Below are 19,587 nucleotides of genomic sequence, written 5' to 3'. Positions count from 1 at the left end.
AGTCTACTATATACAGTCACGAAGCTCAATACGTAGTAAATATGCAAACATTAGATAGTTGCTCACCACTAGGATCGCTAATATCGCCTAATTACAGGCAATGCAAAATAGTACCGGCACAGTCTATTGTTTCTAGCACCCTCAAAACTCAAGCTTCGTGAATGTATATAGTAGACTGTGCTGGGGCCATCTCCATAACCTAGGATCTCTATGACTTGTATGTTCAGTTCCAGAAGAATATTTAAGGCTCCACGTGGTTAAGTATTAAATTCAGTTTATAGTAGCTGGTTTATGAACGATTTTAAATTGTATATTGTATGTAATTTTATCTTACTGTTACAATTATTTTAAATGTTAATACTTACCCTCTCTCCTTTAAAATACAATGATAACCTCGTGACATACATAATCATATGTCTTGTAAATTATAAAATTAATCCGACTGTGCTGTTTTGGTTCGATTTCAGGGTTACTTTGTTCCGCTACAAAGTTTGCATGATAACACTGATTCTATTATAAGCATTTGAATTTGATTATAAACGAACATAATTAATTTGTTTATTAAATAATGAGACAATTATTACATAAAATTAATATAAAATGTAACTACTACACTTTTTCCAGTTATATTTAAGAAAATATCAATTGTATTTCAGATTAGTCAATTTAATTTCTGAAATTATTAATTGTATTTCAGATTTGTCAATTCAATTTCAGATAGTGTCAATTGTATTTAAGATGATATCAAATATATTTCAGATTTGTCAATTGTATTTCAGATGGTATGAAATGTATTTCAGAAAATAAGCAATGCAGTTAAGATTACATAGTCATTTTTAATTCACAAAATAACAAATGTAGGTCTACTTACTTGAGATTTTAACATATATTAAAAAAAATGGAAAAAGAATTTCAAAAATCAACTTTATTGCATTTTGGCGTCCGACAGGCATATTCACCATAACTAAAGCTGCAGCTTGATGAATTGTACTGTGTTGTACTGCACAAGCACAATCACCACCAACAATATTATATGTGTTGCTTCATCAATTTTACTCTCTACAGTAGCCTACAACACCATAAGCCATGTTGTCAGGAATTCCAAGATGGGTTTTTACGTACGTCTTCACCTTTTACACCAAATGATCTCGATTGGATTTAACATTTGAGAATAAGGTGCCAACTGTAACTTCTGAAACACAAATGACAGTTTCTGAAATACAATTGACAAATCTGAAATACAAATGAAACTATCTGAAATTAAATTGACAAATATGACATACAAATGAAACTATCTGAAATTAAATTGACAAATCTGAAATACAATTGGTACTATCTGAAATTGAATTGACTAATCTGAAATACAAATGACAAATCTGAAATACGATTGATGTTTTCTGAAATACAATTGGTACCGTCAACGCGGGCTACTTTGACCCTTACGGTGTTACTTGAACCCAGAAGAAAAAAAATCTTTTCGTCGATGTAAAATAACAGTTTGGTGTCGAAAGTTGTGGTTTTTTTCCTCTGCAAACTTTCATCTGTACAAATATTTTCACATAAGTTACTCCAATGGTAAGTAAACATTTTTTTTCTTCTGGGTTCAAGCAACACCTTAAGGGTCAAAGTAGCCCGCGTTGACGGTACTATCTGAAATTGAATTGACTAATCTGAAATACAAATGACAAATCTGAAATATAATTGATATTTTCTGAAATGCAACTGGAAAAGATGTAGATCTACTTCAGACAGAGTTTAAATATACAGTATATTGAAAAATTAATTATTTTACCAAGTCCCGCATTGTTGGCTTATTAATGAAATTTCTCTGACCTTGCTTATTCAACTAATATTCTAATTTTTATACTCGTCTTGGATTTCCATAATGCGTTGAAATTTTTAGATTGCAAGAGGTCGAAAGAATTCTCCAGAGAGAAGACAATATGCAATAAAGACAAGATATTCCAGTGAAACTCTACAATAGGCACTAGATGATATAAAAACTGGAAAAACTTGGTCAACGAGAAGCTGCACGTTTGTTTTTCATCCTAAGACAAACACTATAATTAATTAATACATTTAAAAATAAACACTAATAATTTTGGGGCACCAAATATATTTTCGTGAGAATGTTGGTGCTCTGTGCTATGATGACTCTGTAATACTCGTAGTTTCATATAAAGAATCACTGTTCCCTGGTAGGCCTACAGTCAATGACATTCAACTGCATAGTCCCATCTCGAGATACAAAGTCAGTTGTAAGGTCAAGAAGGGAATGCATTGATGTGGCCTGACAAGTTTGAAGTAATAAAGAAAGTTAATAAGTTGGTAAATAAAAGGGGCACGTATTAACTGATCTTGTTAAGACTGTGAAGAATTTGATTAGCGAATTAAAATATCTTATATTAAATATATACAGTATGTAGACAATAAACACATAAAAATTGTGTTTATATTTTCTTTTGTAATACTAGTATATTTTATTGTTACAGTAAATGTTCTACGTTTTCAATGAACTTCATATGAAATAAAATTTCATGTAGTGTTTTCTTATTGTATGGTCAAAAGTTGCCTTAAATTTGGAGGGGAATATAGAGAATTGAATTTAATAGGAAAACACATATGTGATCCAAAGCTCCCGAAATAGTCGTGTAACTTTTTACCACCATTAAATGTCAAATTTCACCTATTTAAAGTGTGATTTTTTATGTTTATTTGTCTCAACCCATAAAATAAGCAGTTTTCTTAAATAATTAACTTTTAAACATCAATTGAAGGGTTCAGAACCATAGTGGGCCAAGCGCCATTTACTAAAACCGTAGAAAACAAGGGTTAAAATGAAGTTATTACCATAGTTCAATGGAAACATATAGCAAATAATATAAAGTATACACATTAAAACTAAATGATATGCCAATCTTCATTAAACTATGGTATTCACTTAACTTTAACCCTTGCTTTCTCCGTTTTTAATAAATGGCGCTTGGCCCACTATGGCTCTGAACTCTTCAATTTCAATAGACACTATTTTAGGTAAGTATTAAAATATTATAAAAGCGGTACAAAGGTACCCTACATTACTGTATCATTACATAAAATTTGTTTGGATTAACCCTTTGCAGAATAGTGGTTGTTCAGAAAAACCACAGTTTTCTTTTTTTCTCTACAAGATATTCCACCATGCAACCAACACCTTGAGTATACATAGAGGTGCCATCTGTGTTTAAAATTGTGTGCAGAGTTAAAGTTTTGAAACAACTGATCGAAGCTTTGTTATGATCCATGATATAAAAAACAAAAAATTACATTTCTGTTATCAAGGGTTAAATACTGTAGAAAGCCAGCGCTGTAGCTCAAACAATAGGGTTGGCTGCGCTCGGGCGAGAATTCGAATCTCATTTGGGCTAATTACCTAGTTGGTTTCTTCCGACATTTACCCAAACTCTAAAGTGAATATCAGGTAATACCATGACGAATCCTCGGACTCACTTCGCAATTATCAATTCCTCCGGAAAGCACAATAAGCCTTCAGGTTGCGGTGCGGTGCGTGCATACAGTAAAATTAAATGTATATTTCCATTTGTTGGGCCATATTAGATCGAATTATTTCTAAAAAAAAATATTCATCTAGTAATCTTCTTCAGAAATTCAAAGTAAAGTAAGAGAAATGGAACTACAATGTTACGAATAGCTGGTTTTTCAAAATAAATTTAGTCTACCAAGGAAAAAGAATTCACAACTACAATAAAATACTAAAATTAACGAATTATTGAGAATAGTAGTGTTATGTAAATATTGTCGACGCAACAACTGGGAGGGGGGGGGGGAAGTTAGGATGTATCCTCTAAAAATTCAGAGGGATAAATTGTATAGTTTTACCCTCTTAAAATATTATTACATTTTCAGTTGATATATATTCTTTTAAATGGTTATTTAACGACGCTGTATCAACTGCTTGATTATTTAGCGTGGATGGGATTGGTTAAGGTGACCAGATTTACATCGATAAAAAAGAGGACGCAAAGTTTCAAAAAGGAGGACATTGTTCGAAAAAAAAGAGGACAGAAAATATGTACTTATATTTAGGCTTAGACAATAAATTACATCAATATATATTTTATCTAAAAATATTTACAGTACAAATTTAGGCTTATGTCATACTTAAAGTATATTAATATTACAAAATAATTATGATAAACCTTAATGATTTTACAGGTGATTTTACATAATATGAAAGGCAAGGGAACTACGATTATTAATGAGGACAGAAAATATGTATTTAGATTTAGGCTTAGGCCTATATTATACTTAAAATTATGTCAATATCTATTTTATTACAACATTACATATTTTAAAAGTCAATAATATAAAATGATTTTACAGTTAACTACATATTAAAGCCAAGGGAACTACATTTGCCATCAAAATACATAAAAAGGGCGCAAAAAATGTGAATGTAATATTACTTTTTAAGCAGAGAGAGTTATGACCGTTGGCAAAGAGTATATTCCGTCGATGCTGCTGCAACCTACAGGCAAATTACTTGAAAAAAGCGTAAAATCAGATAATTTCAAAATATCAGGCATACAAGTTACGAAAAGGAGGACATTTCTTGATTTTTTTAAAATCCGCCCGGACCCCGAACAAAAGGCTAAAAAAGGAGGACATGTCCGGACAAAGAGGACGTCCGGTCACCCTAGAATTGGTTATAGCGAGATGAGGCCGAGGATTCCTCACAGATTACCTGAAATTCGCCTTACGATTGGGAATAACCTAGGAAAAAACCCAACCAGATAATCTGCCCCAGCGAGAATCGAACCCGCTCCCGAGCGCAACTTCGGATCGGCATGCAAGCGCCTCATCCGAATGAGCTACGCCGGTGACCAAAGGCAGATGACAGACATAATTGAAATACTTGAATCATATGCGGAGATTAAGAAGAAGGCGAGAAATAGGAACGTTTGGAGAATGCTGGGTTTGCAATGAAAGATCTGCCCTTGGACAGAATTTTATAACATTATTTATTTGAAAATATAAAATAAACGGTAAAATATAAAATATGATGTCGGACTATATTCTTTACGTATACACTCTGGTGGCCGACCAATCATGAGACATCACAACACTTGCATTGGTAGTTATTAGATTTCGCTCTTGAGTCGAATGGATAATAGATGTAATGTAGGAAACACCGATTACGTAAACACTCTGGCTGGGGCATAGAAAATATTCATGTTCTATTGGGCCTACTTAGAGCTTACAGATGTATAGTGAAGCAATAAACTGCCAGTCTTACTAATGTTTGTGTACATACCGGCTTTATACCACAGGACATAGACTTACCGTTTTCAACCGCCAAACTAGCCAATCCTCAGTATCCCACATGACCAAGTTTCTTGTTTACCAGTCTGCTGTATCAGCATAGCTTCATTCCTTGATTGTCGTTGCCTATTTCTCTTGCACACCTCAGTTCAGTGATGAATGATATAGCATTCGACGTTGTTTTTAGTAATATGGTCAAAGCATTTTAAAGTTTTTTTTATCGATCTGTAAAACCATCCTCCACACTTTCTCTTCTCTTCTGCCTTAGTTACATCTTCATACCTGACTACCCAGGAAAAGTCCAGGGTAATACATTTCTGCTGCCTGTAGTTGTTTTCTGTCACTCTTATTAGGAGTGACAAATACATTATTTGTAATAGAAAGTATGTGCAAGGTGAAATTATAAAATTCTATTTTAACTCGGAATAATAAGAGGGAGGAATGAGATGATGATACAAGCTAAAATATGAACTACAGTAGCCTAAGTATTAAAATTATACAAGAGCAATGTGAGGTACAAGTGAAGAGGAACAAAACTTACATACCACAGCGAAACTGTTTGTGAAAATGCAATAAACATTCCCAAAACATTTCATCACTTTAAATATACATAAAAACAATTAAAAACGGGTTAAAATATTCTGTATATAAATAAATGTTTAGAATGTAATTGTTTTTCAGTAATTCTACAAAACTGTTCACAAACTGCGCCTGAAAACCAGCAGTCTCTCGTTGTTAAGATGTGCGTCCTATCACTGTGTTCACTGTTGTACTTTATGAACCACTTTCTTCCGCCTCACAATTCTCTTCTTCACTTTCCATCGCTTGCCGTCTTCTTTCCTGCTGTTGAGTCTGGGCAGGTTGTACTGCTGTACTGTAGGCATGGCCGTGGTGAAGTTGGCGATGGGCTGGACGGTGCTCCTCTTTTTGCGGCCCAGCATCATGGGCACCAGTAGAGCCATCGTGGCGGGCAGCATCCCCGCCCCCACCGCTGCGAGCACCGCCCTCCCCGAACCTCTCTTGCTGATAGGCCTCGACACGAGTCTCACCGGTTGTGCCACCTTGGTGTCGTTAGCCTCCAACCTCTTGAAGGCTTCGTCTCTCTGGGCATCCTCCACGCTCTGGAAGGTGCTCTCAACCTCCAGTAATCCTCCGTGTGATGTCGTCATGTTGGCAGTCCCGTTCAATGCAGGCAGTACCGTCAGTTTGACAGCGCGGGTCGAACTGATGGGCTTTGGGTTGAAGGTTATAGCCCGCTGGTATGAATGGTGCCGTATCGGCAAGGAGTACCCTTTGGTACTCGAGAGCAACACCCATTCTCCTTCGCCGCTGTCGGGATGTGTATGCGGTTTGCCCCCGTCGTGGTACGTGACAGAAGTCGGGGGTCTTCGGTTTGGCTCGTGCTTGTAATCCTCATCGTAATGATCTTGGTGATGACTGTAATCTCCTTCTGATTGTGACCACGGCTTGAAGCTTCCTGGGCCTCCAGGGCCGCCAGGACTTCCAGGGCGGTTGGATATTGGCCAATTCTCAGGAGCCCCGTCTGTGATTATATCAGGGCTGTTTGAATTTATCCATTGTTGATTGTGGCCTTGTGACGGCTTATTATAGTCATAATCACCAACAGGCTTGTAGTCGTAATCACCCACAGGTCTCTCCAGGTGAATTAAAGGTTTGTGTGTTGTATCCTGCGACCAGTTCTCATCAACTGGACGATTGCCAATTAAGTACAGAGGCTTAATTGGCTTTTCATGTTTCCAATCATTTGGCCTGTCGTTATACTGAGGTCTATCCCAGGGTTTTGAGGGCCAATCCTGGTTGGGAGGTCGAGTATCATAATTATTTAAAGGTTTAGGAAAAGTAGTCCATTGAGGGCGTTTGTTGCCGGAGTTGTGAGATTGCCATTTTGAGATTTTACTAGTGGACCATGGGATTGCCTCTAATGTCACCCAGCCCTCTCGATCGTCATAAGGGTGATTGTGATGCTGGGCCTGGATAAGACTCCAGTGAGGCCTACTTTTTCCGTCGATTGTTACTGCGTCAGGATCGTCGTCTTCGTCGAGATGAAGACTAGCTAATCTGTTGGTTGGTTCCACCGCTGGCTCAACTTCGGCGAGTTCTTTATTCTTATTGTCGTGATAGTTTTTATTGTTATTACGACTACTACTAATTTTCACAACGTGTGTATTCGTGTCGTTACTTGCGTGGTGTTTCCCAGAATTTTGTTTCGAAGCGGCGTAGTCATTGATGAATTTCTCCAGCTCTTCTTGCGAGTACGGCTTGAAAGTTGGGTTTGGGGTTGAGTTTATATTTATAGTTTCGCTGCAACTCTTTCCATTGGCACAATCAATGGAGTAGTGCGGGATCTGTGTTGTGAGTCGAGGACGAGTAGTTGTGGTGCTAGTAGATGTGAAGAAGTGTTGTCTGCGCCACTGTGGTTCGGGAGTGGTGATGGCATCCGCATTCGATCTCGATGTCAAGTTGTGTTCCTCCCCGATTGAGAACGGTCTCGATGTGATGATCACAGAGTTGAGACGAGCTTTTCCAGCCTCCTGGTAAGGGGCTGGGGCACGATAATATGCCAGGGGTCGATCGGAGGACTGAGAGAAGTGCAGCGACGTGGAACCGCATCGTGAAGAAAACAGCAACAGCGCAGACAAGACCGCCAAGCAGATGTCCCTCCTCACTGTCATGATGTTGGATGGTTTCAGGATCTCAGATGCTATTTACAGTCGTCCACAGCATACTCCACAATCCATCTACTTCCGACTTCAGAACCTTTAATAAGAAACAATTACAGCACAATTATGTCATATGAAAACTACCTGAAAATCACTGCGACTAGGAAACCATACTCTAATAATTCTGGAACGAAGTACGTCAACTATACACATTACACTTAATAAAAAGAAAAAAAAATTAAATAAATAAATAGACAGACAGACAGAGTCTGCCTAAGGACTGATAGCGCTATGGTTTAATTCATGGCAGAGAGAAAAGAGTGTTCTTTCGTCAGAACTTCCAGAACAATTTTAGGCTACATAGAACAGAGTGTTTTAATTATAGGAAGAGAGTACGGATACTATCCGTCGGATACATGCTAATGAGTTAATGCCTTACTACTGACGGGCTTAAGAAAGAGGAAGCTCTTCACTTCTAGCCATCCTTACTCCTTAATGGTGTGGTAATACAGGTCACACATTTCACTTCATGTTATTCTATGGATTTATATCGACAAGAAGGGCATAATGCTCATTTAGCTGAAATGATGACGGAGACCGGAAAATCGTTACTGGTGTTGTCATAATAGCCAAAGTCGTCACTGTCATTTAAGTAGGCCTACTCATCATAGTCGTTATTATCATTAAATTAAGCATCATCGTCATCGTAATCGTGTCATTAACGTCGTCGTCGTCATCATCATCATCATCGCAGTCGTCATTATTATTAGTCATCATCGTCAGTGTAGTCGTCGTTATTAACGTAGTCACTATTATAGTAGTAATCATTATGATTAACGTAGTCATCGTCATCGTAGCCATTATTATTAAAGTAGTCATCATCGATATCGTAACCTTCATTATCATTAGTCATCATCGTCATAGTAGTCACTATTATTATTATTATTATTATTATTATTAATAGTCGTCATTATTATTAACGAAGTCATCATCGTCATCGTAGTCATTATTATTAAAGTAGTCATCGTAACGTTCATTAACATTAGTCGTCATCGTCATAGTAGTCACTATTATTAATCATTGCAGTCGTCATTATCATTAACGTAGTCATCATCGTCATCGTAGTCATTATTATTAAAGTAGTCATCGTCATCGTAACCTTCATTATCTTTAGTCATCATCGTCATAGTAGTCACTATTATTAATCATTGCAGTCGTCATTATCATTAACGTAGTCATCATCGTCATCGTAGTCATTATTATTAAAGTAGTCATCGCCATCGTAACCTTCATTATCATTAGTCATCATCGTCATAGAAGTCACTGTTATTAATCATTGTAATCGTCATTATCATTAACGTAGTCACCAACATCATCTAGTGGTCATCATCATTAACGTAGTCTTCGTCATCGTCATCGTAGTTATTATCATTAACGTAGTCGTCATTATTGTAGTGATCATTATCATTAATGTAGTCATCATCGTCATCGTAGTCATTATCATTAGTCATCATCATTAGAGTAGTCATCATCATCATCGTAGTCATTATAATTAGTCATCATCAGTGTAGTCATCATTATCATTAATGTAGTAGTCATTAATGTAGTAGCCGTAATAGTAATTATCATTAGCGTAGCCATCATCGTTGTAGTAATCATTATCATTAACGTGGTACTCACCATCATCGTAGTCATTATCACTAACGTATAGTCATCGTCACTGTAGTCATCATTATTATTAAAGTAACCATAATCATTTACGTAGTATGATAACCATCATCATCACCTTAACTCTACCAGAACTGTAAATCTTTAATGCCTCCTCCATTATTGAAGCGCTGGAACCATCGTTGTGCTACACTGTCATTAACGATACCTTCACTCTCAACTTCACACATTCTTCGAGCCGCGGCAGCATCTTCATAATCTTGTTTTCAGTAGTGCTTTATAAGGACTCTAATCACATTCTTTATCACCTCAATTTATATTCTTTGTATTAACAATAGGTACGTATTGAAGACTGTCACATATTCACAATACGTAATAATAACTATATCGTTCTGTAAATTGCATTGCGCAATTGAAGAAAATCACACAAAACACCAAACTTAAAAAACCGACATTGGGCCTATTTTTGAGACGATCTAACTTCAGAATTTGCACAGTAAAGGGTGATTGTGAATTTTGTTGGAATGATGTTATGAATGGTGAGGGTACTAGGATAACCTTGAGAAAAATTCCTCAGCATCCGGCAATGTGCACTACAAATTTCACTCTGACCCAGGAGTGGATCGAACCCGGTTCGCCACGGTGGCAAGATAGAACAGCTGTCCACTCGGCCACGGCCGTGTCATATGATATTGATATTGTGGATCGTTATTTCCGCAGAACATTTCTTGTTTCCTTGTCTTTAGTCGAAAGGCCATTGACCTATATGCGTTATGATTTCTGGACTGTTTAAAGTCGCGATAGTCACAGCAGGCTGAACTGAGACGGAATGATGATCACAAATGAGAATGAATTATTTAAAAGACCGTAGTCGTGAACAACACATCAGAGATGTATCAATGCTATGAAGTGTTACATTATTAAATTCTGCTTTACACAGTAGAAAATGGACTTAAAACTTTTCGAGAGCCAAATGTAACTCCTACACATTTTCTTGTGAGTAAAATGCTCTATTTACGTAAATTGCCTTCTTTCCTTCTTTTTATGGTTGGTTATTTAGCGGCGCTGTATCAGCTACTACGCTATTTAGCGTCGATGGGATTGGTCATAATACTAGCGAAATGAGGTCGAAGATTCGCTTTATAGTTGGAGAAAACTTCGGGAAAAACTCAACCAGATAATCAGTTCAAGCGGGAATCGAAATCATACTCTCGTGTTGCTCCAGATCATTAGGCAAACGCGCTACCGCTTAAGCTACGCCAGTGGTTTCTTTCCTTCTTAGTCGACTGTCTTCTACCTAGAGGTTAATAACTAAGGTTCGCATAAAACAGCTGTATCAGCATAGGCATCCTCGGTCAGTGCGTTTTATTTACAAACATTAACTAGTTGACGGACCTTCCGAATAGAAGCTAGAGTCCCCCAAGGCAGTGTCATATCCCCCACTCTGTATAACATTTATGTGGCAGATATTTCCCTCCCTAATAATCCGCTAGGAAGTAATGGAACAATATCGAGATATGGATGTAGTGGCACACATCAAACACCGAAGATTGGAATGGGCTGGGCTTATCAATAGAATGGAGAATCAGAGGATACCTAGGAAAGTAATGGAGGGAAGGATATATGGTAAAAGACCGATAGGAAGACCGAAGAATAGGTGGGCCGATGCAGTGAGAGAGGATGCTAGACAAGTTTTGGGAGTAACGGCATGGAAGAGAACATCACTGGACAGATCTGATTGGAAGAGGAGAATAGAGGAGGTCAAGGACCGATTTGGGTTGTAGTACCATAGCAGAAGAAGAATAATAATAATCCGATAGTAGGACTGGCACAATGTGCAGACGACGTCGCATATAGGGCTACACACCCCGACTCCCCTCCGCTAGGAAGTTACTAAACGCAACACTCAGGCAGTATCTAAATTGGACCAACACGTGGCGGATCACAGTCAACACAAACAAAACACAGATATGCATCTTCCGCCCAAAACTCCGGACTCGGGTCCTCCAGAACAACCCAATCACAATAGCCAACACTCAACTTCCACTCCAGCGAAATCTCACATATCTAGGAATACCCTTCACCTCCTAACTCTCCTGGACCGAAGTAGCTAAAGAAACCTGGACGAAATATAACGCAGCCACCAGAGCAATAAGCTACCTAAGTGGCATCAATCGACCTGGCTGTATAACCGAAACACTCCTCCACCTGTACAAAGCATTGGTTCGATCCCTATGCATACATCCCTCCATTTTCCTCACACAAGCCCCTCCAACGACCCAATCAAAATTCGAAGCCCGCGAAAGAAGAATTCTCCGCCAAATCTTCCACCTGCACAGACGCACCAAAAACAACACAGTTTACACTACGACAAAAACGAAGCCACTCTCCACACATCTAAACAACACAAAAAGGAAACACACACCTTCGGCAGTAAATCGCGTATATATTCACAACACATCTTCGCAAATCCACCGAACACAAACAACAGAACAACACTGGAGAAACTCCTCTACAACTACCACCAGCCCCAACCACCAAACTAACAAAACACAAAACAAAACTGCAAACACGCGTTGGAAAATTTGAATACTGTCTGAGAGGACACACGACAGCAACAGAGAGGCAGATCAATAAAATACCTCTACCCCATGAAAGTCTCCATAACTATTCAGACGCTTCTGCCAGCGGAAAGGGAAACTTAAAAATCTAAACAAAGAATATGTATTCGTAAATGTGAGTATGTGTGTATATATATGTATATGTATATATATATATGTATGCTCAAAGCCAGAAATGTCAATAAACTACTACTACTAACTAGTTGTCGCGTGTCCCTCAGCCGACAGTAGTGACGACGTGTTTCAGTTCCTATCGGCTGTACTGTCCATTCACTGATGTTTTAGCTAGGAGGTGGAGAGCGCTCTTCCCAGCAGGTAAGGCCCAATTGTATAAAACTCCCTGACTAAAGATCAATTTTGATCGAAGATTGGAAAGTAAACCGAGCTCAAACACTTCTTCTATTGTATAAAACTTTTCTGCGATCAAATTACCTAGGTTCAAATGCAATCTAAGTTCACGTGAAAAGGACTTGGCAACATCGCATAAACAGGTGAAGTATGTGATGCGCATGTCATGTTGTACAGGTCTGTTCAGTGTTGCCAATCTAGCGACTTTAACTCTTTTTCAATGACAATTTCTTTTAACTTTTATATTGCTTAAATAGGGATTTAGCGACCTTTTTAGCACCTCATAGTGACAAAATTTAATCTTTCTTTGTTGATAATTAGAAATCTAGCGACTTTCCAACTACTTTTGGCGACTTTCCGCACACTCTATTGGAGACACCGGTTTGTTTTGTGCATTGTAAATAATGGCGGACAATAAGAAGGTTGACCGTTCTCCAAATTGTTATCATGTTATGGTGTTTGATACTGCTAAACATAATAAAGCTTATAAAACGACAATTTTCGTTTAGTAATACAGTTAATTGAAAATTTATGAATGTACCTATCATATCCATGAATAATTAATGGTTGTTATAAACATAATATAATTATAGGTTATGTTATTTGATACTGCTGAACACGATAAAACCTTATAAAATATAAGAATGTTTGTATATTAAGGCAAGAAATTGAAAAAAAAATATATATATATAAATTTGTCTACCATTTATATATTAATAATGGTTATTCCTTTTGCACAGTCTGCCACTCGTATATTTCAAACAGAAAAGAAATAACTGAACTTGGATCATCTAACTTAATCGGAGAAATTTCTTCAGTCAAAGTTGACTTTAGTTTAAGACAAATTAATCTCAAAATTCCAAGTTCAGCTAGAACGAGGATCAATTTAACCTCTGATCCAAGATTAAATGGTTTATACAATCGGTAAGAGTTTTAGCTAGTGGGCGGGGGTAGTGTTCACGTAGTTTGAAGCAAGTCAGCTATACAACGTATACGATACAACTGCTTTAACCGAACCTGATTAATAACTATCGAACTCATACTCCTGTCAGTTCTAGATTAGCAGGCAAACGCGCTACTGCCTAAGCTATGTCGATAGTTTCTTTTCTTCTTACTCGATTCCTTCTACCTAGACGTTAATAACTATTTTTATTTGAAGCTAACACTAAATATACAAACGGTGGGACTCCCGTAACATGAGGTCAGCACGCTGCCGAACCTTCGTTTGAAACAACACAGTACATTAACCTACATTAACAACGAACAAACATCTATGCAAGAAGAAGAAACAGCCAACTAAATGACCAGAGCCCGAATTTTGATGACTCATCATCTTTTAATTGATGCAACATAGACATTGCTAACTTGTACATAAATCCTAACCACGGTCCAAGATTATAGAAATGCCTATTTATTAGGTCATTATTTGTTACTTTAATGTAGGCCCATTTTTTGGTACTTTTAACGTCATTTTTTTTATTTTAATGCCCTTTGCGTCATTACTTTTTCATTTTCATGCATTTTCCTAGAGTATATAGTCTGCCGAGTTAGCTCTGTAGTAGGTGTCTGCTTTCAGACTAGCCGGCCCGGGTTCGATTCGTGTAAAATTTCTAACCTCGGGATTAGAAAAGGAGGCGGTGTACAATTTCTAATCACTAGATTGTGCACCAATATGCCCCGATGAAATTTCAAATGTATCCGCAGTGCATATGAAGAGAAGGCATATGTCACTGTTGATAGTGATTCGTCCGTCGCACGGGGATGTTAAGCCTGGCGTCCCTCTTGGTGCTATTCGACAGGAGTAGGCTACGTGTCGGCACCGGGTTTTTCTCCTTCTCCCTTCCTCATCTTCATTGTCATCCCCACTCATTACCTATGTACAGCATAGCCTGCCGAAGTGGTGTGCAACTTGAAAATGGCTCACAGTTCTGCCATCTATCCGCAATATGAGGAATCCGAATCACGTAAGTGACGTGGATAGGCATTGGATACACATAGAGTATATTAACATATTTGAATATTATCGGTGCTATTAATAAATACTTAAACATCAAATGTTTCACTCAATTATCGAACTGAGAAATAAGAGTAACCTCGTACATACTTTACCTGCATTCTTCGAAAAACTGCATTCCTAGATAGAGTTAATATGGGAAAGTTGCGTGCTGTGGAAAGGGTAGATATAATATTTTTTTGTGAGCGAAACGAGCAGCTAGAGGGAGGTACAATCGTACAGTTAAAAATTACAGCTATTCCAGTCTGGTTGTAAGTGATTCTATGCAAATATTATAAGACATATTGTGTATAAAATTCATTTCGAGCGATTTGGTGCATTTCAAGAATGCTCCCATTGTATCTGTAGATGCTGAAAGGAGGCTTTCACAGGCTTTTTCCTCTTCAAAATTCTCTACAGCTCCTTCAGTGGAGCAGCGAAACACGGAGTGAGACAAGTGGCCAACAAGCTTGGAGCTCACAGTTCTTCTAAGCTAGAATTCCCTTACGTTTTCGCATATCTTTTAAATTTTCTCCTCCCATTCATTCATTCATTCATTCATTCATTCATTCATTCATTCATTCATTCATTCATTCATTCATTCATTCATTCATTCATTCATTCATTCATTCAACAAGAACGTGCTGGTCGACAATCGCCGTTCGTTTTTCTTCAAGAATTTGAGCATGGTGAGTGCAATCTATTGCAGTGCGAAATGAGGCGTCATATACGTAGTAGGTAGATGCACATTTTGTCTAAAGTTTTCGCATTCTATAGCATGTTCGATTACCTTATAGCTAAATTATTTTTCTCTTCAGATATTTTTGACTTAGGGATTGTATAACCTTCTAATAATGACGGCATGCGGACACTCAATTTATTTTGTCTGTATGAATTGCAAATGTCTCTGCCATGTCAACAATACTTTGCCAAATTCCTGAAAGCGACGGACTCCATCTGCAGCAGCATTTCTGTATGTCTCTCTCATTGATCAATCTAAAACTCTTCGGATGTCAACTCTTGATTAAAAGCGAATGCCTCGCTTCCACCCAACTTGCAATAGTTCAGTATGGTAGGATCTCTCTCACAGGCTTCCTGTAATGCCGAAAAGCACTGAGTTGCATGTTTTTCTCTTACAACTTGGATTTTTATTAAGCACATTTGTTCGTACTTTTAGAGCTGTATTGTTTGCTATAAATCAGAAACAGCCACTGTATTTACAAACTGTGGTTGCTTCGAGACGTCTAACATTGCAAATGTATTAAACAATCGTTACTCTATTATGTAGTAAAAGATTTTAATACATTAAAGAAAAAAGACATGAACAGAATCAAAGCTACAGAAATGAAATTTTTCAGGAGGACAGCAGGATATACTCTTTTAGACCGAAAAAGGAATGAAGAAATTTTAGAACAATTAGAAGTAGAGTCAGTAGAAGAAAAAATCAGCAGATACAAATTCAATTGGTTAGATCATGTAAGAAGAATGGAAAATTCAAGAATCCCAAAAATTATGATGCAGTATAAACCTAGAGGACATCGTCGACCAGGAAGGCCTTTTAGAAGACTGCTAGATGGGGCCGAAACAGGTCTACAGAGGCCTAATTCGTGAAGAATGATGATGATGATGATGATGATGATGATGATGATGATGATGATGATGAAGATATCAATGGCCACCGCTAGGAGCTCTGATTTACAGCATTGATGCCATTACTACTTATCGAATGCTCTAGTATTTTATGGCCAAGTTTCCTACTTTGCAGTACATTTCCATTTTCCACACGCAAGCCTATTTTAACTTCTTATCCTACTTATGTGATACGCAAATTACATGCACTTGCTGTTAATATGACAGTGCGAACAAATGAACACAGTTTTATTGATAAAACAATTTTAATTTCAATAAAAACAAAAAATTGTACTTTTATTTATAATAGGTAACAATCACTAATGCAACGCCTTAGTTTCATTTGAGCAAAGTCATAAACTAGCTCGTCTTTTATTTCTTAACAGTCTTACTAATAAACCGTGTATAGTTTTTATACGAGACTTATGCAGAGTTGAGACAGAAAACGTTACTAATAAACCGTATAATGGACGTATAAACAGGCTGTAACTATACAATGGGAATTGTTTTGCAGTAGTTATATACACGAAACCCCTTGTTTAAGCGTTGTATATAGAGAAAAAATGGCCGCCCCTTTAACAGCTGTTCGTATCGACTGTCATTTTATGATGATGTTTACCATGTAACCACAGAAGAACAAACCAAAGATCATAGAATTATTAGAATAATATTGCTGTAGCTTGTACTCTTTGACCGAAATGTAGTGTGGTAATCGATTAGAGCCAGTTGTACTATCGATATTTAACACGCAACACTAGAGCGCTCTACCGGATGCAGTAGGGAACCTCAGATATTCTATTACCTTTCGTAACGAAGTAATGACGAAACTATGACGTAGCTGTGTAACAGTTATACTGTTGTACAAGACGTATGTAGTGATTATTAGTAAGGAATTTACACACGACTTATAAACGAGCTACTCATTGTATAAGTATAAGACAGTTAAACGTGTGTATATAGAGTTTTTATTAGTAAGACCGTAAGTGTTTACCCTAGATTATATATGTAACAGATATGTCGGGCTTATAGGCTTTGAGGTTAACAACTTTTGTTAGGTTTACTACTATGCCATCTAGTTGTTACATAAGGAGTCACGTCATAATTCCCATTTGAATTGCATTAGCGACTGTGCTGCCATCTCGTGTTCGTTTACGGCGGACGGGTGGCGATCCTGGCGGTTGTTCTCTTCAAAGTGCTGCCGACTTTAACGTAGAGAGGAGTTATCTGTTACATATATGACTAGGGTGTTTACATACGTGGATTAGTGGTTCTCACATTTTTTCTTTAGTAGTACTACTCATCATTTTTTCTATCTTAAATTCGGGGGAGGGGGGCAATCTATTTAATCGGAAATATTTTTCCAAAAAATCTTCCCAATACACGTCAGGATTTCAGTTCGGGTTTCAAAACAGGAAAGGTAAAGCTCTAGTTATTCGGAAGAACTGCGTCCAAGTTTACACTATACCACAGTCTAGTATATACAGTCACGAAGCTCAATACTTAGTAAATATGCATCTATAGATAGTTGCTAACCACTAGGATCGCTAATATCGCCTCATTACAGACAACGCGAAATAGTGCCGGCACAGTCTATTGTTCCTAGCACCCTCACAACTTAAGCTTCGTGACTGTTTATACTAGACTGTGACTATACAGTGATAAATGAAAGGTTTCATTTCCAACATACATTGTTAGGAGTAATTCTTTACTCTGCTGGACATGAAATCTTCTGGTCTTCGTCGAAATAACGTATTGTCGTAGGTAGTAGCAATATACTGGAAATTATACACCAGGGAACGTTTCAAAAATAGTAATTAACAGATTGTTCTCTCGACAAATAAATACTAACTTCCGGAACTAAATTAATTCCAAACGTAAGGTAAAGCAACAAAGAAGAACTACGAACCGGAGCGGAGAACATGCCTGCACGCAGGGTTCACAAAAAGCAACAAACTAAACAAGGTAACAACACGGCAAGGGCATCGCTCGCGAGTTAAAGCGGCTGCCAGACCGTGAACCAGTCAGGTTCAGAGCTATCAGTGCAACAAACATTCATTTTAGCCTGGTATCCCAAACGAAACCAACTTAAAAGTACTATATCCCAAAAGTAATATTACAGTCTAGTATATACAGTTACGAAGCTTTAGTTTATGAGGGTACTAGGAACAATAGACTGTGCAGGTACTATTTCGCATTGTCTGTAATGAGGTGATAGTCGCGATTCTAGTGGTTAGCAACTACCTATGGATGCATATTTACTACGTATTGAGTTTCGTGACTGTATATACTGGACTGTGGTAATATGCAAAATATGTGTTAACCTGCTTGTATACGATCAAATTTTTCTTCCAATTCAATACTTCACAAGAAAACTTGCCAAAGTCTTTCAAAGATTGATCAGTATTACAGAAGATTTACCGAAAACTGTTTCATATTGCTAAAGGTTTAACAAGACTTTAAAACATGTTTCAAAGTTCACAGTAACCTATGTAGGTCTGCCTGCCAAGTATTACAATACAAATATGTAAATCCTTTTGACAATAATTAATTAGATTATACAAAACAACACTTGTAATATTTAACTGTACGATACCCTAAAATGAAGAATATTACGATTGCAAATTGTTTTAAAACAAAACATTTTACGATTAGTATTCGTCTAGGTTTTAGATTAGGAAGGCGTTCCAGCACCTTTTTGTTGTATTTTCATCATGGAAACGAAAAATTTGTTAATACAGTAATTATTTTTTTAACACGACTTTTCTTTGAACTCCGCTTAGGCCTTGAAAGTCTTAAATATGAAATGAAAGAAATTTAAAATGACAAAATTCTGGTGCACTGGACATTTCCCCGTCCACTATAATACATTCCACACAGAATTCCACCACCTGTTTCTTCAGAAGAAAAGCACTGCGTAGGAATATTGGTACTTAAGTCGAGATATGTCTTGCAATTTGCTCATACGCATTATTTTTCTTCGTTTTATTGTCGTATTCCACCGAATATAAGGCGTACAGGCATGAATTTAATACATATAAGCAATTTAATTAACTCGCAAACAAATTCTCTCAGCCAGGACGCCATGTTTTTTTGTGATTTTTGGCGCGATAATATATTTGAATTCCATTGATACATTTCTTCAAATAATTGTCAAGTATTTGAGGATTAGGACATATTCTTCTTTACTTTGAAACCTATCAAAGAATGTTAAAGTATCGTAAATAATTTGATAATAAAACTTGTAAAGTATTGGCAAGTCTTGTATAGTCTTGTGAAGCATTGAATTTGACGAAAATTTGATCATGTACAAGCAGCTTCACATATC

The 19,587-nt window shown here is 37.2% G+C and overlaps 1 protein-coding gene across 4 annotated transcripts in view; it reads right to left on the bottom strand.

Annotated features, from left to right (window-relative positions):
- Window positions 1-5,897: 5,897 nt before the first annotated feature.
- Window positions 5,898-19,587, bottom strand: part of LOC138703147 (dehydrogenase/reductase SDR family member 11-like) — a 143,469-nt gene continuing 129,779 nt past the window's right edge. For 2 of the 4 annotated variants that reach the window (XM_069830790.1, XM_069830789.1), the window contains exon 2: window positions 5,898-8,100. In XM_069830790.1, coding sequence (XP_069686891.1) covers window positions 6,084-8,015 — 1,932 coding nt within the window. In that variant the 5' untranslated portion in view covers window positions 8,016-8,100 and the 3' untranslated portion in view covers window positions 5,898-6,083. The remainder of the gene's footprint in view (window positions 8,101-19,587) is intronic. The other 2 variants (XM_069830792.1, XM_069830791.1) reach the window with 1 other exon arrangement.

Source organism: Periplaneta americana, chromosome 7, assembly GCF_040183065.1.
Source record: "Periplaneta americana isolate PAMFEO1 chromosome 7, P.americana_PAMFEO1_priV1, whole genome shotgun sequence".
In the NCBI taxonomy this organism is placed as follows: domain Eukaryota; kingdom Metazoa; phylum Arthropoda; class Insecta; order Blattodea; family Blattidae; genus Periplaneta; species Periplaneta americana.
The sequence above is the reverse complement of the archived record's forward strand: the minus strand, read 5'-3'. Positions and strand labels throughout refer to the sequence as shown.